This window comes from Culex quinquefasciatus, chromosome 2 (assembly GCF_015732765.1).
Source record: "Culex quinquefasciatus strain JHB chromosome 2, VPISU_Cqui_1.0_pri_paternal, whole genome shotgun sequence".
Classification (NCBI taxonomy): domain Eukaryota; kingdom Metazoa; phylum Arthropoda; class Insecta; order Diptera; family Culicidae; genus Culex; species Culex quinquefasciatus.
In genome coordinates, this window is record NC_051862.1 from 204,326,588 (window position 1) to 204,349,310 (window position 22,723).

Sequence of the window (22,723 nt, forward strand, 5' to 3'; positions counted from 1 at the left end):
CAATAACAACTAAAATTATGTTAGTTTCAGCTCGCTGACGTAGTTTTACACAGTATCTAGTGTAGAATTACACGTCAACATGCAACGCGTCTATGTTTTTACTTGATTTTTACTGTAGACGTGTTCTACAGTTTCTTTTTGAGGTTTGGTATTTGTTTTGTTTATTGATAGATGTTGTAAAATATGAAATACCAGCTTACATAATTAATATTTACATACAAAATTATGCATAACTTTTACTTAAAGATTACTCCTAATCTTTTTTTATGTTTTTGCTTATACAGTCTAGACTCGATTATCCGAATGCCTTGGAAAAATTTCACTTCAGATAATTGAAACAGTTTTTTTTTCGTTGTCTTATTATTTAATATTTAACTTACCCCTAAACAACTCGAAATGAATTCAAAATGTTCATATTAAAGATGAATGCCAATATGGCGGCGATGATCTGTTGTTATTGTTCAAGATTTGATTTACCGAAGTATCGTACAAAACTGCGGATAATCTGGATTGTAGTGTCAAAATTTTATATTCAAATATGTTACATTTGCTCCATTTGTGCTTTGGAAGATATTGAAATTTTAAAAATATGTTAAAGAGCCGGCAACATTGTGCCAACAATGTTCCTAACTAGATAGGAATCCCAGCAAATCTTTTCTGGTGATTCATAATTTGTATGATCCGGAACAGGGCTTGCGAAATTTCGACTTTGTTTGTGAAAGCTGACAGAGCACTCCAATCGTCTTCACTACGACAACCTGATTTTTACATTCTGCTTTCGTTCGTTTCACACACAAAGGAATGAGAGCTACGCAAAATCACTCAAACAATCATTGACTTACTCCAGGAGAAAAATCGCCTAGAGAGCGGTCGTTTGACATTCAACCGAGATTCCGATCATCTCTCCAATGATAGCAATCATATGATTTCTGTCACCACGCAGCATACACTAGGAAGAGAGAGACAAAAAACGAGAGAAAGAGAAAGAGCACGTTGTCTCGTTCGGGCGGCTGCATGAGTGGTGCTCATTTTTCGTTCGTTTTGTCTTCGTGTTTACGTTCATCGACCGTCGCCAAGCAATGACGATCATAGGCGTTGTGTGTCAGCGATCAAATATCGTATTGGGAAATGATCACCGACAGAAAGTTCTATCGAATATCGAGCAGTCCCGTTCAGTGATAGATCCCTTTTCAAGCATTGATCCGGAAACAGCTTTAAAAGAAATCAAGTTTTATTTGGTAATGTTTGTAATTTTCGATATTATTTGTTAAATTTTTTTGAGGTTTGATGACCTGGCAACCGTACCGTAAACTTAAAATAGTATAAATGTGAAAGAAGGGCCTTAAAAAACTACAGGGGGATGAAGTATTATTTAAACATGTGTTTTTTTTCAAAAATAAATCATATAGTTGTTAGCAAAATGTCAGGAATTGGAAAACGCTGTGCAAGTGGTCACCCGGTTTCGAACTACATCGTTCCGTAATCAATCTACAACACAGCACAGAATTGGAACTCAAACCGCCCTTATCAAGGTTCAATGATACCTCGTTGATAGCGCACGTCGTTGCGTTGCGTTGGCAGCGGTTCCACGTGAATCGACGTCGACCTGGAAGACACAAATTCCTCCAGCGATGACGAAGACAGCAACGCCTCAGTGTCCTTCTCTCTCTCGCACTCTTATTCTTTGGACTCTGAAATCTGAAATCTCAGACCTGTATTTATGATTGTGTGTGGCGCGATGTGGCCACGTAGCGCAAAATTCGACGGGGGGGGCTCTGGAATCTCAACTCGATGTGCCCTCCGGGGGTTGACAGGTTCCCGAAATCACCGGACTCTTCACATACTCACACACTCTCACCTTGAGATCGCCACATACGAAATGTGGACGCGTTCCGTTAGATTTCCCATTCTCATTCTTGAGAGAGAGGGTCGTCGTGAAATCCAGCAACGACGATCCCGAAACCGGCTCCGATGCTGGCAAAAGGGAGTGGCGCGCGCAGGGAGGGCCTTTCGACCGCCAACAAGTGGCCAAGTTTGAAGAGGAAAGCTACACCACAACAACAACAAAAAACTTTGCGCACACTTGCGACGTCGCGCCACGATTCGGACACGTTTGGGGATTTTAAGCGATAACCTGTTTTTTTCGGTATCTTCCGTCGCCGATCCCGACCCGGGCCCTTCTTCCAATTTGTTTATTTTCATCAGCATCTCTCTCTCTCGCGCTCTTTTATTGGCACCAATTCTTTGAGCCCAACCATGATGAGGTTTGAACTTCTGGAAGATTTGGACGGACACGTGAAGAACTGATGATGACGACGACAATGTTATCTTCCTCCTCTTCTTCCCAAAACTTGTCAATGTGTGAACGTATGCCGAACCTCGGAACAAGCCATTTTCGGGGGGAAACCATTGGAATTCGTCGATGCGACCAGTGACCACTTTGGGCGGGAATATCTATAAAATAAATTGCCTGGAGGCTGGTGGTGGCGGTGGAGGTTCTGTGGCCACCGCGAAGAGCAAGCGTTGATTTTAACGAGCCAAAGTTAGTCCAGCCAGAGAGAGAAGAGGGCTCTCGAAGAATGTGGAAAGTTTTTGCTTTTGGTCAGCTTTCGAACCGGGAATTAGGCCTAATTTTGGTGGCTATCAAGGGGCGACATCAATACGCGGTGAGATGACCGGTATAAATTGGAGATTGATCTTTGGAACTTATAAGCATAAGCATAAGCATAAGCATAGGTGCCCACCCGCAGTTGCTACTCCGTTATTGACCAGGACCTCCAGAAGTTACATCCACGAGCCGTGGAAGATAAGTGGGTGCTATCTTTCCTCGCTTCGCAACTTCTCAAAGGCCCCTATCATGCTGATCAATACCGGCGCCGGCCACGACCAGTGGTAGGGTCACGGGGAAGTGGATGGGAATGTTAGTCCGATACTTGAGTGATAGAGACCGCCCAATCGACTGCTTCTCCGACAAAGTATCACATGAGTTTTGAGGGGGTTAGTAGATGGGTATGAGGTCAGGATTCACGAGTGGCAGTGATGTGACCATGAGCATTTTGTTTATCGGTTGAAATTTTAAATCTTAGGCAGCCGGCTGCGGAAAGATAAATAATTGATTATTTGAAAAGTTTGTTTTAATCGAACGCGTGCCAACCGAGCGGTAGTGCTATGGGCTGGACTTATCAGTATATTTTTACTGTTGGTACAATTAAGATAACGCGAGCAAATGTCAAAAATAGTAGTTGAGTTAATACTAAAGCTGCCAGTTGGAATAAATTATTACGATCAACGAATATAAACGAAAAGAAAACAGGACACCACGTAACCGATTGTAATGAAATTAAAACAATAACTTAAACGAACTTAACCGGCGGCGTGCCTTCCTATCAACAATGATAAAAGAAGGACTTATAAATTTAAAATATAAAAAGACTCCAAAAATACGTTGCATAGTAACCGCGAAGTCCCGCTACTCACAATCGAATCCGAAAGATAGCTATCTAGAATTTTAAATATAGTATTAATTCGACCGCGATCCTCCAGAAATTCTTCGTCGGCGTGCCTTCCGATCAACGGTGATGTAAGAAGGGCTTTATTCATTAAAATGATTTTATATCATAAGCCTTAAAACATATTCGTCGGCGTGCCTTCCGATCATCGATGATATAGAAAGGACTTAATCCAGCAATACGACTTGCTTGTCTCGAAAAAAAAAGAATTCGGATCGTTTCTATCGAAAACTATGTAAAGAGAACAAAAATAAACTCATTGGCCAACGAACGCGCGAACTAAAAATAAAGAAAAAAGACGAAGAAGAAGAAGAAGACCAATCACCCCATGCACACAAACAACGACACAAAAGAGATGAAAACAACACGAATCAGAAGAAATCCAATCACCCCATGTACACAAATAGCGACACAAAAGAGATGGAAAATAACACGAAAAAACAGGACTGTGCGTCCACACAGGCACCGCACTACTGATGCCATTATTTATTTATAATGACCAATCACCCCATGCACTCGAACAGCGACACAAAAGAGATGGAAAATAACACGAAAAAACAGGACTGCGCGTCCACACAGGCACCGCACTACTGATGCCATTATTTAATTATAATGACCAATCACCCCATGCACTCGAACAGCGACATAAAAGAGACGGAAAATAACACGAAAAAACAGGACTGAGCGTCCACACAGGCACTGCACTACTGATGCCATTATTTATTTATAATGACCAATCACCCCATGCACTCGAACAGCGACACAAAAGAGATGGAAAATAACACGAAAAAACAGGACTGCGCGTCCACACAGGCACCGCACTACTGATGCCATTATTTATTTATAATGACCAATCACCCCATGCACTCGAACAGCGACACAAAAGAGATGGAAAATAACACGAAAAAACAGGACTGCGCGTCCACACAGGCACCGCACTACTGATGCCATTATTTATTTATAATGACCAATCACCCCATGCACTCGAACAGCGACATAAAAGAGACGGAAAATAACACGAAAAAACAGGACTGAGCGTCCACACAGGCACCGCACTACTGATGCCATTATTTAATTATAATGACCAATCACCCCATGCACTCGAACAGCGACATAAAAGAGACGGAAAATAACACGAAAAAACAGGACTGCGCGTCCACACAGGCACCGCACTACTGATCTGGAGATTGATCTTTGGAACTTATGTAAATAAACACATGCTATTGGGGTAATTCTCTACCAACTCACACGAAATCGGGAAAAGTTGCCCCGACCCCTCTTCGATTTGCGTGAAACTTTGTCCTAAGGGGTAACTTTTGTCCCTGATCACGAAACCGAGGTCCGTTTTTTGATATCTCGTGACGGAGGGGCGGTACGACCCCTTCCATTTTTGAACATGCGAAAAAAGAGGTGTTTTTCAACAATTTGCAGCCTGAAACGGTGATGAGATAGAAATTTGGTGTCAAAGGGACTTTTATGTAAAATTCCCTGGGCTTTGTCATAATGAGTGTCATAGGTTTGATGCTTGTTTGGCAAAGAGTATGATTTGATTCGATGTGGAATTAAAATCGAAGTGTTCAGTATATTGCTGAAGCTTCCATTTTTACACATGGACACCACTTCATGCTGCGAGAACCCACTTTGGCGTAGTCTCAGGGCTTAATCGATGGCCGGTAAGCTGTCATCGAGACAAGGAGGTTCTCTGATAGTGGAAATATCACATTTGTACAATGAACCGCTACATATGTGATTTTTCCCTATCTTAATGTGGGTGTCAGGTTAGGATGCGGGTTTAAAAAATAGTGTTTGTAGAATTTAGGACTTTAACTATAAATATCAACTTTTTATACTTTGCCTTTAGTTATTTAGGGACAAAATTAGTAACAGTGAATTTAGTAATTCTATCAGAATCGGTGATTTTCATTCAAGTAGCATAAAAACCATTCTGATTTGTCAAAATTTCCATAGAGTCTCGATCAATCAATAGTGAAATGATATCGGACTAAATTCGTTGATCTGTTGAACTAACGGTTGTCGGATTATGATTGTATCGACCATTGTTGCGAATCGAGGATCTACTGGAATTCTGACGAACAAATGGTCGTCTCTTTTTCAATTCACGACTTGTAAAATATCAACTGTTATTTTTTTTTTGTTTTTCAAAAGAAGCCAGACAGGTTTTAAAAGAAACGTTTTTTTTTGGTTAATAATTAAAATGTCGGGGATTTGAGATAAGAGTAGCTTTCGGATAGGTTGCTTTAAATCTTGTATTCAATTCAAGTTAGGTAGTTATCCGCAAATGAATATTTGGACTTAAATGAATAATTGAACATTTTGGACTTATGAATAACACACAACTGTGCATTTATTCTAGAGTCAGATCCATACAGCGTCAGTGTTTATTTGGTCGAAGTGTACTAATTCATTGGCAGATCTGGTTCTAGTTGTAATGTACGACAAGACTACGGACGGACGTGACAGGACGAGGGCCCAGTTTAGAGGTTTCGACATCAACGATGTGCGGCTGGATCACCCTCCCAAAAAAAAAAAAAAAGGGACTTTTATGTAAAATTAGACGCCCGATTTGATGGCGTACTCAGAATTCCGAATAAACGTATTTTTCATCGAAAAAAACACTAGAAACGTTTTAAAAATTCTCCCATTTTCCGTTACTCGACTGTAACATTTGTTGGAACATGTCATTTTATGGGAAATTTAATGTACTTTTCGAATCTACATTGTCCCAGAAGGGTCATTTTTTCATTTAGAACAAAATTTTTCATTTTAAAATTTCGTGTTTTTTCTAACTTTGCAGGGTCATTTTTTAGAGTGTAACAATGTTCTACAAAGTTGTAGAGCAGACAATTACAAAAATTTTGATATATAGACATAAGGGGTTTGCTTATAAACATCATGAGTTGTCGCGATTTTACGAAAAAAAGTTTTGAAAAAGTTACTTTTTGCGTTTCTCTTTGTTTCGTCGTCCGTGTCTGTCGCGGGTGACCATGAATAGGGACGTGGCGTTACATCGTGCTGCCACCTGGTTTTTTGAGGTGCAAGAGTGGAAAAGTGCTGAGTCATCGTCTAAAAATAGACGGCGTCCTATCTCGCCCAGCAAAATTAAGTCGATAAAGTAGTCGGTTTCGATGAGAAAAAGTGGAAAACGTGGTCTAAAAATAGCGACGCCATCCCTCTATGGCCATGATCGATGACGACCAACTTTTTCAAAACTTTTTTTCGTAAAATCGCGATAACTCGTGATGTTTATAAGCAAACCCGTTATGTCTATATATCAAAATTTTTGTAATTGTCTGCTCTACAATTTTGTAGAACATTGTTACACTCTAAAAAATAACCCTGCAAAGTTAGAAAAAACACGAAATTTTTAAATAAAAATTTTGTTCTAAAAGAAAAAATGACCCTTCACGGAGAAAAAAGAGTTCCCAAAATCGTGAACAAGCGTTCATGAAAATGGGAACCACGAACAAAGTGTTCAAATCCCATGGTACGATTTTGAAAAACGTACCATGGAATTTGAACACTTTGTTCGTGGTTCCCATTTTCATGAACGCTTGTTCACGATTTTGGGAACTCTTTTTTCTCCGTGTTCTGGGACATCGTAGATTCGAAAAGTACATTAAATTTCCCATAAAATGACATGTTCCAAAAATTTTTACAGTCGAGTAACGGAAAATGGGAGAATTTTTAAAACGTTTCTAGTGTTTTTTTTTCGATGCAAAATACGTTTATTCGGAATTCTGAGTACGCCATCAAATCGGGCGTCTAATTTTACATAAAAGTCCCTTTGACACCAAATTTCTATCTCACACTGGCTTGGGAAATTTAAAATTTTCACAAAAAAAATCAAAGCGGGCCATGGTATATCGCTTGTTTTTAAGCTGTCATTCGCAATTTTGAAGTGCGAAAGTCCAGTTTGGTGGAAACAAAGAGCGGTTGCCTAGATTTTGGATTTTTTGCTGTCAAATGTGCGGGCCAAATCCAAGTTACAGTGCAAGGATCAGTATTTGCCGTTATAATAATATCAAATATCAAAACAGTGCCATAATTAATATTATAGCATTCAAAACAGTGCTCTAATGAATATTATAGCACTCATATGCTTGATGAGGAAAACAAGGCCATTACGTCACTCTTAAAGGACATTTCAAGTAACTTGTAATAAAACGGAATTGCTAAATTGCACAACAAAAACAATGTGTACATATATTTTTGCTGAGCTGTTTAACAAAAATTGAATGTTAAATAATTGTTTTAGTAAAAAAATCTTGTTCTTTGGAAAAATCTAGCCATTTCAAAGGACAGGGGATCGATTATCTTAACGCAGGCTGGTCACCTCGGGAAAAGTGGGAAAATGACAAATTGGGTAAAATGTATTGGGTGGATACCCCTATTTTAGACCTACTTTGCAAAGCATCAACATTTTTCGCCTTGGTCTCGGGAACGGGTTAACTAATTTGGGTAGTTCCAAGAATGTTTTGTAGCTTAATTAATACTTAACAAAGTATACTATTGACAATTGAATATAATTTAACCATTTTAATATCAAAAGCATTTAAAGTAAAACATTTTTTGGATGCTTGTTGCACTTGTTGAATGTATTTTGGAGCCATCGCTGTACCTATTTTCGACCCACACGATGTTCTATAAATTATTGAAAATACGAATTTTCTTTAGCGCAAGCTAAATAGATTTTTAAGTGATAATTCCATATCTGCATGTATTTTTTTCAAAATCCTTCTTTGAAATTTATTTATTTTGATGCTTTAGCCATTTGGCATTCCACCAATCATTTAAACTTATCTCTGAACAAAACAAAACCTATGTTTACTCAGGCAGTCAAAATAATGTATAAATTGCAGTTTATCGAATTATTAGCTTGACTACAAATTATTTATTCTAGCGCATTTTTGCTGCTTCATAACAGTCAGGTTCTTCACACAAAAGTAGTAAACCACACGCGTCACACATTGCATAATCCGTAACCGTTGTGCAATGAATCAATTTCAAGTTTTATAGAGTTTCCCGACCAAACGAGAATCACACACAACTTATGGTGTAACTTATAGCTGTATTTGCGCATGGACCGGACATTCCGCGTAGACACAACCGCGTTGAACCGCAATACATGAGCTCCGGCTTCCAGCTTCGACTAGAGCCGCAGCACTTTCTTCCAGAACCAGACCGCTGCTGCTGATCTCCACCAGCAGCCAGCTCATCTCAGAGACACACCCGATTTGAATAATTTATGAAAGCCAACAAGGAATATTCGCCAGGGTACTAAAAAACACGGTCCACATTGGCATGTGTGCACGGACGCTCCGTCCATATGTAGGACTGTTGTTCAAGAGTAAGCAACAAATGCCACTTGATGCGTGCTCCAAACAGACACACACTGATCATCGGAGTAGCATCCGGTACCCGGGACTTGCTTGGCATCTTTTCACTGTAACGAGATGATACACCAGCGACGATTCTCGTTTTCACGCGTTGAATGCGAGGATTAAAATTTTCAGCATCCCCTTCTTCGCGTGAATACATACAATTTCGCTTTGCTGCGTTAGATTGCCATTCGTGATGTTTGGAACAAAAGCAACAGCAAAAAAAAAGAAGCTCGCCGCGCGTTGGATTCTGGCACGGGATCTTCGTATTGGTAGCAAACGGCGATGAATAGCGTGCAATTTGTGTTCTTGCTGGGCGCGCGCGAGTTTATCTCGATTCGGAGAATCTCGAGACGTCCTATTGTGAGGAGTCTAAACGGGTGAAGTCGCCGTCGTGTTCTGAATCACATATACGAACGAATCAGGTTCAACAAACCTACAATTGATGGCGTCGATTTTCAGTGCGCCGTTGTGTAAGTTTGATTCGCGATGCTTGTTTTGGGTTGAACTGAATTGTAGCTATTTATTTATGTCACAGCGACAGCAGCAGCAATCATTCCGGCACCTTCCATTTCGGTGGTTTGAGTGTGAGCTCCGTGCACGAAACTCCAATAGAAATTCCATTATGAAGTAGGTATACACAGAGCTGTGGCACCGTTTTGCTTCGTTAACTCAATTAACCTTCATTTTTTCGGGGAGAAACATTTACACAAAATCGTTCAATAACGACACCTTACGGAGAAAAAAAGAAATCTCAAAAAGTTTAATCAATTCCAAAACAAAAACCCACAAAATTCATTCAGCATCCGGTCCACCTCTACCTCTAGAAACAGGTGACACGTGAGGGAAACACTCGACCGTCGACCATGTCTCATACCACACTGTACGAAAAAAAAGTTGTGTGTGACCTAATTCCCACCATGACAAGCGCAAAGATCGGGACGGAGCAGAGAGCAGAGTGGTGTTGGTGGTGGAGGAAGAAACTCTTCTAATGATTAATGGATATTCAAGGCTAAGGAAGTGTGGCTGTGTGACACACACTCATCTGAGTTGGTTGCTTTGGGTGTTGGGTGGACTTTCTCCGTTCAGAGAGGGAATGATAGACTTTGTTCGTGCAAACTATATTTGCGATCTAGAGAATGTTTAGTGAAATTATTTGTTATCGATTAAAAACTGTCAATTTTATCAACAGGAAAATATGTTACCTCAAAACTGGTGCATTTTTGGTGAATCTACTAATCTTTTGGTAAAAAAGGTTTTTTTTTATAGTATAAAAAACGATAATTTGCACACAAAAAAAAAAAAACACTTAAACTTTCAATTAACAATCTTTTTTACTGTGGCAGTCCCTAAAGTCAAAAAAAATCAAAAAAATCTATAATTTTCATAAATCTGTGAAAATTTTTGAAGATGTGAATGCTCATCAATAACTTGCAAAAACTTGGGATATATGTAGTAAACTTGTTATTAACATTTTGAGATGTTCACAACCCACGTGGAGACTTTTTGAAAAATTTGGATCACGCATCGATCTGAATATTTGATGATGGATTTAAAGGAAAAAAAAAGCCGATCGCCAAAATTTAATCTAAACCCAGATGCAGGGAGAATGAAGTTGGCTTTTTAATAAAATTGATTATTTTTTTTCAATTTAAATTAACGTAGGTGTTTTACGGGGTCAGAATATGACCCTTATGAAAATTTGAGTGCACGAATACGGATTGAAGATTTGACAGCCCTATCAAAAGTCATGACCACTTAAGTGATAATTATACACATCTTTGAAGCCGGTTCTCACATATTTTGATAACCGGATCAATCATGCAACCCATGTATTCATAAGACCCTTCCAACGCGCCCAAAAGATTCAAGATCTAGAGAAGCTGACAACCCTATCGATAGTTATGACTTTATGTACCGTAAAACGGGGTGACTTTGATAGGTTTGCGAATTTGCGCAAAATGAAGAGTACAATTAAAATACGTAAGGAATGGTTAAGAAACATACTGACCGTGGTAGAGAAGTGTTCAAAGTACCTCAAGAATAACTTTTCATAAAATTTTGACAAGTTTAAAAAGTTAGTTAACTCTAGTTAAGAAAATGTTGATGAAAGTCATTATTTTAAACTTTTCGAAGTGTCTTGATTTTCTCAATGAACATGATTTTTAATCGGAAATGGAATGCATTTTCGGATTCTTTGGACAATTTTCCACTAGGAAAAGGTTAAAAAAGTTTGTAAATAATAAATAATATGTGTTTTTGAAACACAATTAACAAAAATCTCCAAATTAAAAGGCAATTTCAGGTGAACAAATTTAATGTAAAATGTGAAAACTTGTGATTCGTGCTTCGAATTCAGTATAAAATGCAATATAAATCGATAATTTTACAAACAAAACTAGTTTTAACAAATTTCAGGCACAATTCCGTCTTTTTAACAATTTTACCTAAAATTTATATGTATTTTGCTAAAAAGCTTGTACACTTAGTTAACTAAATATAAACATTGATTTTTTCTTCTTAAAAACTATATCAGCTACTTTGGTCATGGTACAATTAGCGTACAAATAAAGTTTGAACATCTTAAATATGATTTTAACAAGAAAAACTATGACTATCAAAGTCCCTGGAGATGGAGCCACACGTTGCCGTCGTTTCAGGGCTATTTGCAAAGATGGTTTCCGATGTTGATATATATCACACATTTATTTTATATTTATATACTTGTGTTGATAGAAATCACAGCTTTTATAATATGTAAAATTGCAAGATATTGAAATTTTTTATTTGAGTCTCAATATTCTTGTTCGTGAAATCTGTTAGGAACAGGTTTAAAACTGTTTGATATTAGGGATGAATAGTTAGTTTTTTTGTAACTCTTCTAGGTTGTTTAATACTTCCAGACTCCAGTTATGTGTAAGCCAGTTTAGTAATGCTATCAGAATCTCTGATTTCAATTCAAGTGGTATACTAACCATTCTGAATTGTCATAAAATCCATAGAGTCTCGATCAATCAATAATGAAATGATATCGGACAAAATTCGTTAATCTGTTGAACTAACGGTTTTCGGATTGTGGTTGTATCGACCATTGTTGCGAATCGAGGATCTACTGGAGTTTTGACGACCAAACAGAGCCTAACATTTCAAAAGGACACACAGGTGTGAACAGGATTGTGTCTCTTTCACTCAAAAGATAGTTTACATAAGGTATGATAGGGATACACTCTTGTTTGGAAAGCTTGTGTGCCCTAATGAAATGGAAGGCACGAAATAGTCGTATTAACAACGAGCGTTCAAATTGTAAAATATGAACGTTTCATTAATGTTTATTGTTTTGGAAGCAGCAAGACAGGTTTAACAAATAGGTAAAGGGATGTTTGGCTTTGTAATTAAAATTTCGGGGATTTGAGATTCAAGTTACTTTCAGTCATTTTAGTTGAGGTTGTTGATTCAAGTTAGTTAGTTTTCTGAAATGAATAAGGACATAAATGATCAGTTAAATTAAAGTTAGTTGCAATGTACGACAAGACTACTGACGGACGCGACAGGACGAAGCACAGAAAAAATGCCATTGACAAGTTAGTTTTCATCTTTCATCTTCCAGTAAATTTATTTGATTTCCTTTAAATTTGAAATACATCATAGGTTCCCTTTGTATAAATCTCAAATTAGTTTTTGATTAAATCATAATTTCATAGTTCCTTTATTCAGTTTTAGTAAGAAGTTAGATTAACGTAACTGCTCATGTCATCCAAGTTCTTACTACTCACACCTACACTAATTTTCTTTCACCTTCCCCCTCCCGATCCCCTATATCTTCCGGTGGTGTTCATTTGGTATGCAATACTAGTTCGGCCACTACCCTTTTTTCCACAAGAAACCGGACTTGGACTGACTTGAGGCCGCGTCCCCCACCTTGCTCCGTAAAACGAAAACGAAACGAACAAGAAAAACTATGACTATCAAAGTCACCCCGGAATTAAAACTAAGAATTTTTAACGTAAATATTTTTCTAAGCATTATTGAAAAAACTTTTTTTCCGAAATAGTGCATGGACTTTGTGTGATCTACCCCAGTACATGTTTTAAAAATAATGATTCGAAAAAAAAATTGGCCAAAATAATTAGACCCGTATTTTTTTGTTTGGCAATTAGGGTGACCTACGCCGTGTTAGAGTTGTCCAAAAAAATTGCCATTTTCGACGATTTTCGCAAAAAAACCACTTTTTTCAAAGAATTAGTGATTAGTTTGGCTATTTGGGAAAAATAGTAAGAAGATTCAAAAATCCAGCTTAGTATTTGAAAAAGTCATATGAAAACATAAAATGCTGTTTTGAAGGACTCGGGACCAAAGATTTTCGTAATTGAAATACGCAGCTTTTGATACCCTAACATGTATAGGTCATCGCTGAAATTTTCAAGTTATCGCAGTTTTTGATAACTGTTGTCAGTTGTCCAAACAAACTGTGGCAGTTGTCCAAACAAAAATGGTCAAAAATCTGTATCTATTTTTTTATGTTTACATAAGCACATATATATATTTTTTTAAATCATAACTGCGTAAATTGGATCGAAAGTTTCTGTTCCCTTAAACATATAAAAAAATCTAAAATTAAAAAAAATATGCGGATTTTGGGAATTTTAACATGGGTAAATACAAATTAATTCAAAAAAAATGTTTTGTGAAAAATCTATATTATTACTCACAACTTTGTCAAAGTCACCAAATCAATAAAAAAAATTCTTCAACAGAGACAGATTTTCGAATATTTACGTACCATTTTTGTATGGACAACTGCCAAAATCGATCTAGAATTTATTAAAAAAAGTGTCCACTTGGTTTATGGATGAGCCCCTGACGATATCTCGGCAACTATTTGTGTAATTTTCAATGCTAAAAAGTGAAATCTTTGTAAATCTCTCCAATCTTTTGAATAAACATATTTTCAAAATTTCATTGAAGCTTTGCATAGGCTTTTTGAACTTCTGAAAAGCAAAAAATGCCTTTTGGAGACGTGCACATATTTATCAAATAAACAACATAAAAAAATATTTCTGTTTGTGGAGCCTTTCGCCCGAAAAACATGTTATTTACCAAAAATATTCTTGTCCGACGAAAGCCAAACAAGCCACATATTGCTTTCAAGGACAACAGTCAGCCTTTCTTGAAGAAAGCTTGTCACGCCCGCTACTACCAACCAGGAGACATAACAAACCGAACTCGGTGGGCACATCGCAGTTATAATTTTAATCCAATTTCCGAGCCGATATGAAATTCCCATTCTACACGACGGTTATGAGCTCAATTACCTCGCAACCATGTTCCCAACCGGCCGTGTAAGGAGAACTCTTGAGAACGCTGATAAGGGGCGTCGCGACGCGTCACTCTACAATACACGACAAAACTAGGCTGAAGTTTGGACACGTGACTTGAGTGGATTTCGTGGTATAGAGTCATCGTCGCCGCCGCCACCACCTAGGCGGTGGCAGGCACCATGTTTGCTCCGATAACCCGATTAGCGCAAACATTTGAACCACTTTGGAGGGGCCCACGAGCCCACCCTCCTCCTCGGGGGAAAGATAAGCCGAAGTAATGTTAAGAATGCGATTTCGATACCGTTTTCTTTCGAAATCGACTTTTAAGGTGCCGTAATTCGCTAGATTAAAACCTATCATCGACATCACGGCTGGACAGTGTGAGGGGGGAATGGACAGTGCATGGGGGGGGGTCGAAGGGTTTCACGCTTGGCTGACCAATTCTCGTGTATGTGTTTCAGGTGAAACAACGGTGTTGATACCCGATCCGGGCGGGCAGAGTATTGCACCACGGTTCTGGAGTAACGTTTCTGCTGGGCGTAAATTGGTTTTTAAAGGTATGATGGTAGAATAGGTCATGATTTCTTCTATTCGTTCACAACCGGCACGGTATTCACCGACCCGGAATGCTTGGATTTCATTCCACACAAAGTTCCGTTCTTCCTAGGTCTCTCGCTCTGTCTAGGTATTCTTCTCCCAGGCCTGAACTCCACAAGTTTGGTCAAAACGGCGACGAGCGCACCCGGTTTTCGAGTCTCTGTTCTGTTTGTGTGTGCCCTGCTGGGTTCCCCATTCCGTATGCTTACCGGTGTGGAACCGGATCGCGTTCCCAACTCCGGGCACACATACACCATGATTGCATGTAGAACTTACTCTGTTGCACACATACCAACAGAGAGTTAGGCTACTTTGTAGAGAATGGGAGGGTTTGCAAGACAGCGAAATTGGATTAAATAATGAAAATCAATAGATCGGCAGGGCAGTTCGTTACTCTGCAATAGGTGGTTCCGTTCTGATAGCTTCTTTGACGTTCGTTGACAGCTGGTAGAACTCCCTGGAAATCAACGTAGCTTTATCGGAAATGAGCCATGTTCAGCGTAGATCTGATAACTGTGCGAGTCGGGCCGGGACGACCTTCTCGGTGATTTACCTCCATGTGTGTTGCGAAGTAAATATTTGCCATCATTGACACCAATCAAGCGGTGGGATCCGCGAGCACACAGCTGCTACCTACTAATTGAACTCCATTTAACCAAAGCGAGGTTGAGGTGTGTGATGATCAAGATGTTCACGCCCTTTTCGACGAGGGGGGAAGAAGACGCTTAGTTTGAGCACGTTCTTCAACCAACAGATGGTGGTGGCTTGCCTTTGGGTGTACTCCAAAGTCAGAGGTTCAATTAGTGCGGACAAGGTGCGTTCTTGTTGTTATTCTCACAGCAATATCGCAAGCAAGAATCATTCCACCTTTTAGGTGGATCAACCCCGCTTGCAACATACGACCAGAAGATCGTGGCGCGTGTTACGACGGCTAGAATGGAGGCGCGAAACGCCGGCCTAACCGACAATAATTGAAGGTTGGGTTTCCGTTTTGGAAGAGAAACTAGTGCGCGGCATTGCCACCTCGAAAGTACTCATTATGGAAGGGGGTAAAGTGACACGATTTCCTGTCTCAAATGGCGCGCGGAACATTTTTGATCGATGAAAGTTGGTACTGCTGACAAGTTGTGCACATACTGGACTCTCTGATAGATTGTTCTGGGTAAACATTTTATTGGACCGCGCTGAAATTGCTTCTGTTTGCTCGAATTGTTTATCTATCGTTCAAGACTAAACATTTACCGACGTCTCTATCAGTTACTTGGAAGTGATAGTCAGACTGTTGTCCCCTTCGTCACATTTACAGTTGGAACCTTCGTCGGCAGTTCCCTTCGATGACGCATCTTTCTCCAACGAACTGGTGCCACTTGCGGTTCCGGACTCCTTCGTGGAGTCCTCGCCGACGCAGTAGCTACAGTTTATGGACTGCCGTTCGAGCCAGGTTTCGTCCACCTCGGCATTGTCCTTCTTGCGAGATCCCAACTCCGCGGCTGCCGCCGCAGCTTCGTTGTACTGCTTCAACATCCGGACCTCCTCGTGAGCTTCGGTAAACTTCTGCTCCAGATTTACCAGCTCTTGTTGCATCCTGAAAATGGTATTCATTAGAAGTAGTTTTGTATTAGAAGAGTCAATATCTTACTTGTGCGTTGCATCCGAAGTCTTTGAACTCTGCTCCTCCAACGCCACCTTCAGCCGTAGATTCTCGCACTCCATCTCCAGATATTGCTCGTTAAACTCCGCTCGCTGGCGTTCGCTCTGAGCCTCAACCTTCGATATCTGAATAAAGCAAGAATTAATCACTCAAAAGCACACTAATTTCCTCGCGAGGGACCGCTCACGTATGCGACGCTCTCCTCCTTCAGTACGCTGTACTCCCGGGTAATCTGCTCCAGCTGGCGACTCTTGTCCTGCAGCTCCCGGCTCAGCTTGGACACCGATTCCTGCTGCTGTTTGGCCGTTTCATACTGCTCCTTCAGCTCGCTGTATTTGGCAACCCAGTTCATGACTGACAAATATGCAAAAAAGAGAAATTTAGAACATCCGCGCTCCCTATTCGCAGAGAAATATCAGCGTCTCCGAAATATTATCATAACAAGGCCGGCTTATTTTTTTTTGGCCTACGGGGGGTTAATCTGAGTATCAATTTCACGACAACCGCGTCCCATCAACCGAGACTAGTTTCGCAAAAATCTTTTTTTTATTTCTCCCATTCGCTTGGAATAGCGACTCTGCTCTGTTATTGCCATCGTTTTATTATGCAAATTGCTGAAATTCCACTGTCAACCCAGAGAGAGCCAACGGCAGCAGCCGCCTACCTTTCCGCTTCTCCTCGTCAATCTCGGTCATTGTGTCGAAGGCCCGCCTCCGCTCCTGCTGCAGCTCGCCGGAAATGTCCTCGCACGCCTCCAACCCCGACTCAATGTTCAACAACAGAGACTTGAGCGTCAGCTTTGTCTCCTGCAGCTCCTTGTTGGCGGCCTTCAGCGAACGTTCCCGCTCCCACAGCTCTTCCGGCAGTCGCTTCAACCGACTGATTTCGTCCATCAGCGTTTGGTTCTCCTGCTCCAGTGCGGCGTTGATTTTTTGCGTGACCTGCTCGTCGTTCTGCTTCATGTCGAGAATCTCCTGCTTCTGGCGCTCAACCACGGCACTCGCATCCATCAGCTTGCCCCGATAGAGCTGCGCCTTCATCTCCGTCATCTTGAGCTTCCGCAGCAGCTCCTCCTCCTCGAGCCGGGCCTGGCGCAGCTGGTCCAGGTAGATGGCGAGCGCCTGGTTGCAGCGGCAGTTACAGTCGCCGTATGGGGAGGTCGAGCAGTACGAGCCGGTTCCGGCGGACTTGATGCTGCCGTAGCCGCCGGTTTGGTTGAGGTATTCCACCAGGGAGGGGTCGCGCGGGGTGTCCTCGCACTTGGTGGCCATCGCGAGCTGGCAGCGGTTCAGCAGGCGCTGGGTGTTGAGCTCTGTGGGAAAAGATTCTTGAAAAATTGTCGTTTGGGACTCTTTTGGGAAGAATTACCATTTCGGACATCCAGCTCCAGGTTACTGATGGTGTTCTCCAGGTTGTCAAGCTTGCTGATGATACCATGGATCGGTTCATTTTCGGAACAGCTGGACGAACGGGAGTCGGACATTTTTGATTCACGTAAATTTAGAAACTTCTCAATTTTGACGACCATCAAATTTTGACTATGTAAATTGAGTTGGACTACTTTGATTGATTTCTAAACTTTCAGTAGGGTTGGATACTCGAATCTTGGGGAAGATTCTAGGGTAAATTCTCGAATTTTTTGCAGGTTATTTAAGAATTCGTAAATATTTCAATCTAATTTAGCAATTCTCACTATTTAAACAGCTAATTTGCGAAATTTTTGATAAAACATTAGTTATCGAAGTACTTATAAGTTCCTTGCCAACATTCGGAACCGGACATTAAGATACAAATCCTAACAGAGCAGTTCTCTACGAAATCGATCTTTTTTTTTGAAATTTATTTTTTGTATTTTTTAATTCGGCTGAAATTTTTTTTGGGTCCTTCGGTAAGCCCAAAAAAGCTATTTTGCATCATTAGTTTGTCCATATAATTTTCCATACAAATTTGGCAGCTGTCCATACAAAAATGATAAATGAAAATTTAAAAATCTGTATCTTTTGAAGGAATTTTTTGATCGATTTGGTGTCTTCGGGAAAGTTGTAGGTATGGATAAGGACTACACTGAAAAAAAAATTATACACGGTAAAAACAAAATTTGGTGATTTTTAATTTAACTTTTTGTCACTTAATCTTGATTTGCAAAAAAAAAACACTATTTTTATTTTTTTTTTATTTTTTGATATGTTTTAGGGAACATAAAATGCCAACTTTTCAGAAATTTCCAGGTTGTGCAAAAAATCTTTGACCGAGTAATGAATTTTTGAATCAACTCTATTTTTTCAAAAAATCGAAATATTGGTCGCAAAAATTTTTCAGCTTCATTTTTCGATGTAAAATCAAATTTGCAATCAAAAAGTACTTTAGTGAAATTTTGATAAAGTGCACCGTTTTTAAGATATAGCCATATTCAGGATTTTTTTGAATAGTCGCAGTTTTCCATTTTTTTTTAATTCGTGCACATGTTTGCCCACTTTTGAAAAAAATATTTTTGAAAGGCTGAGAAAATTCTCTATATTTTGCTTTTTTTGAACTTTGTTGATACGACCTATAGTTGCTAAGATATTGCCATTCAAAGGTTTAAAAAGCAGGAAAATTGATGTTTTCTAAGTCTCACCCAAACAACCCACAATTTTCTAACGTCGATATCTCAGCAACTAATGGTCCGATTTTCAATGTTAAAATATGAAACATTCGTGAAATTTTCCAATCTTTCCGAAAACAATACTTTTAAAATTTTCAAAAGGGCCAAACATTCAATATTACGCTTTTTTGAAATGTCAGTCTTGATTAAAAAAAAAAATGAAAATATTTTTTTCGGAAAGATCGGAAAATTTTACGAATGTTTCATATTTTAACATTGAAAATCGGACAATTAGTTGCTGAGATATCAACGTTAGAAAATGGTGGGTTGTTTGAGTGAGACTTAGAAAACATCAATTTTCCTGTTTTGAAACACTTGCATGTCAATATCTCAGCAACAAAGGGTCGTATCAACAAAGTTCTAAAAAGCAAAATATAGAGAATTTTCTCAGCTCTTCAAAAATATTTTTTCCAAAGTGGGCAAGCATGTGCACTAATTTAAAAAAATGGAAAACTGCGACTATTTTCAAAAAAGTTACCTAAAAATGGCTATAACTTGAAAACGGTGCACTTTATGAAAATTTCGCTTAAGTATCGATCTATATTTAGATTTTTTGAAAAAATCAGTATTGCTTCAAAAATTTATAACTCGGTCAAAGATTTTTTGTACAACCTGGAATTTTCTGAAAAGTTGGCATTTTATGTCCCCTAAAACATATCTAAAAAAATAAGAATAGTTTTTTTTGCAAATCAAGTTTTAGTGACAAAAAGTTAAATTAAAAATCACCAATTTTTTTTACCGTGTATCATTTTTTTCAGTGTAGTCCTTATCCATACCTACAACTTTCCCGAAGACACCAAATCGATCAAAAAATTCCTTCAAAAGATACAGATTTTTGAATATTCATTTATCATTTTTGTATGGACAGCTGCCAAATTTGTATGGAAGATTATATAGACAAACTAATGATGCAAAATGGTTTCTTTGGGCATACCGAAGGCACCAAAAAAGTTTCAGTCGGATTAAAAAATACAGAAAAAAATCGAATGACCGAAATCTCAGAGAATTGCTCACAGTTCAAATTTTAGGATTTTTTTTTAAAAAATGGTCCAATAGACCAAATTTTCAATGTTTGCTTTTAAGTGTTTTTTAATACCCCTGACTCAAGGAGGTTTCACTCAAAAGCAAAAACTGGAAATTTGGTTTATTGGACCTTTTCAAAAAAACTCCAGACTTGGACATTGAGGCGTAGGCTTCAAGTATTGTACGAAATTTCAAATAATTTTTAAAACTCTTTCTTCTAGAACACATGTTGCTGTGAAAATAAAGTTTATCCAATCATTTCTAACTTTAAAACTATTTAACAAGTAGAACACCCCCTCTGTCACATCGGAACGGTCATCAACGGGTGGCAGTGTCACGCAAACAATAAAGTTCGATTGATCATAAATCGGTCACATTCATGACCGGCACGAACTCGTCGCCGGCATAAACATAAAGCTTTTATTGCCTTCTACTACAACCCCACATAGCTTGACAGGGAGCATTAAAGCCGTGACAAATTGAGTGAGGTGTTTTCGCGGAATTTTTTTTTTCTAAGTTTGAGCCATTAGAGGGGTGCGATAAAGAATCGTCACCTAAACTAGATTATTTTGAAGTTAGGGTAATTGGTTATTCGTGTATTTTGACTAGATTAACCATTCAGTGTTACACTATACTAAACATCAACCTTTTTCCTTTCCTTTTTCAGGTAATCTTCCCTCAAGTTTCAAACACAGCTGAACGCCAAACGGAATGCACTTAAACGCAACAACTAGGTCCGTATTACTTCATAACCCCTTTCAAGACACGACGGAAACGCGCGTTGATCATCTGTCCGCGTCGTTGTGATGAAGATGTGATGGGCACAGGAAGCACCCGCTACTAAACTATACAAGCGTTGGCACAGAGAGATGCCGCCTAATTCATCATCACGTTTTCGTTTTTTTCGGGGTCTCAGTTTTCAACTTTTACCTTGCGTGAGCCGTTGGCTCTAAACGCGAGTATGTTTTAATAAATTTTGTTGTTTTTTTGTTTTCGGCTCGAAATAGTGTCCGTCATGGAGCGTTGTTTCGGCTGCTTGACGATCACCCGCTAATTCAAGGTAGCCGGCGCAGAAACACCAAACTGTAACGGTGCTGGTTCCTTCCAACAGCTTGCGGTGTAACGTTTCAAAACGTGGTTTACCGAGCGACCCATATAAAGAGTTGTTACCTTTTGGCATATCACATCGGGCAAGGTGCTACTATCTTATCAGTTGGGCAGGCAGGCAGGCAGGCGTTAGCCGGGAAAAATATCGCATTATAAATATCTATGATGGATGGGACTCTGTGTGTGTGTCTGCGATGGATGGACACGTTGGCCCGAGTCCCGGCTCCGCTGGATGTGTTCAGGTGAATTTAAGTGTATATTTGTGCAAATGGGAATATTTACATCCACGATAAGTTGCCTGGGCAGAAGCTTATTATTCTTTTATTTATCTGCTTGTGAGATAAGTGTGAAACCTGCAGTGTTTGAACTTGAGTAATGTTTGTAATCTGTTACTTTTGCTCAGTGGAATTAGTTCCAAAATAAAATCATTAATTAGAGACTAACTTTTTCTTCATTGTTAACAACTTAGGATCGGAATCGTTTAGTTTACAAATTGTACTGCTTCTTAAATATCCATTATGGCGTATATTTCTAGGAAATTTTACGATAACCTTGTATTGTTAAACAGGACTTCGTTTTGTAGATAAAAGAAGACACTATATGTTGGTTCAAGTTGGCTGAGAGCATTTTACTCACAAGTTCATTTCCGAAGAAAAACCAATCCAAAATGTAAATATGTTTTGCTTCAATCTTTGTGAAATTTAAGCTTGAAATTTATATCTTTTTTAATATTAGGAAATTTAGGAGTTTAAAGCCACTTGAAGTGACTTCATATCCATGGAATATTTATGCTTTGACAAACACAAATACAAACAACTCCCCACTTCCATGCAAACAAAAAATCTCCCACGCCGTCCATTGACCACCACCACCCAGAAAGGCTGCCACAGTCTGACGTGATCGAACCTCCATGACGAGAGATGATATAACCACCCCCAGAGAGCTCAAGCGAGCACGCGGATAGCATAATGATTCCTGCGGAATAATTAACGCATTATCAAATCTCGTTAATCGATTTTGCTTCGCGTTCGTACATTTACCCACAAACCAACACACACACACTGACCATCAATATCGAATCGATTCATTGAGATCATTTCACTTTCGATTTCAAGCCCCATTTTCTTCCTTCTTTTTTTCCGCGTGTACTCTTGTGCCAAAAAATACTGGTGGTTCCTTTTTGGGTTAATGTTTTTTTTTCAACGTATTCTACATTTTTTATCAGATATATTTTAAATTTTGGACGAATTAACGAACCTTTACCCTACTGGAGTTGTGTTTATCTGACCGATGCAGTGCTATACATTTTCTGTTGCCTTAAACATACAGTTTCGCCAGAAATTAAGCCAAAATAATAGTGGTCATTTTTCCTCTCGATTAACCATTTAACTTTTACTTCTTGCCGATCGTTTGGATTTGTATCTCTGTTCACTTGTTTCGCCCCCTTCTGGCATCGCCGATTTTTATCTCTCCTA

The 22,723-nt window shown here is 39.2% G+C and overlaps 2 protein-coding genes across 3 annotated transcripts in view; one reads left to right on the plus strand and one right to left on the minus strand.

Annotated features, from left to right (window-relative positions):
• LOC6034385 (protein kinase C and casein kinase II substrate protein 3) overlaps positions 1-22,723 on the plus strand; it is an 88,873-nt gene that overhangs the window by 9,956 nt on the left and 56,194 nt on the right. The window lies entirely within an intron of this gene.
• Positions 16,081-18,011, minus strand: LOC119766474 (nuclear mitotic apparatus protein 1-like). Its single transcript, XM_038251036.1, has 5 exons — positions 17,843-18,011; positions 17,139-17,786; positions 16,662-16,828; positions 16,463-16,599; positions 16,081-16,408 (listed from the first exon to the last, which is right to left on the minus strand). Exons 1-5 carry the CDS (start codon positions 18,000-18,002, stop codon positions 16,081-16,083), a joined length of 1,440 nt encoding a protein of 479 aa, XP_038106964.1. The 5' UTR covers positions 18,003-18,011.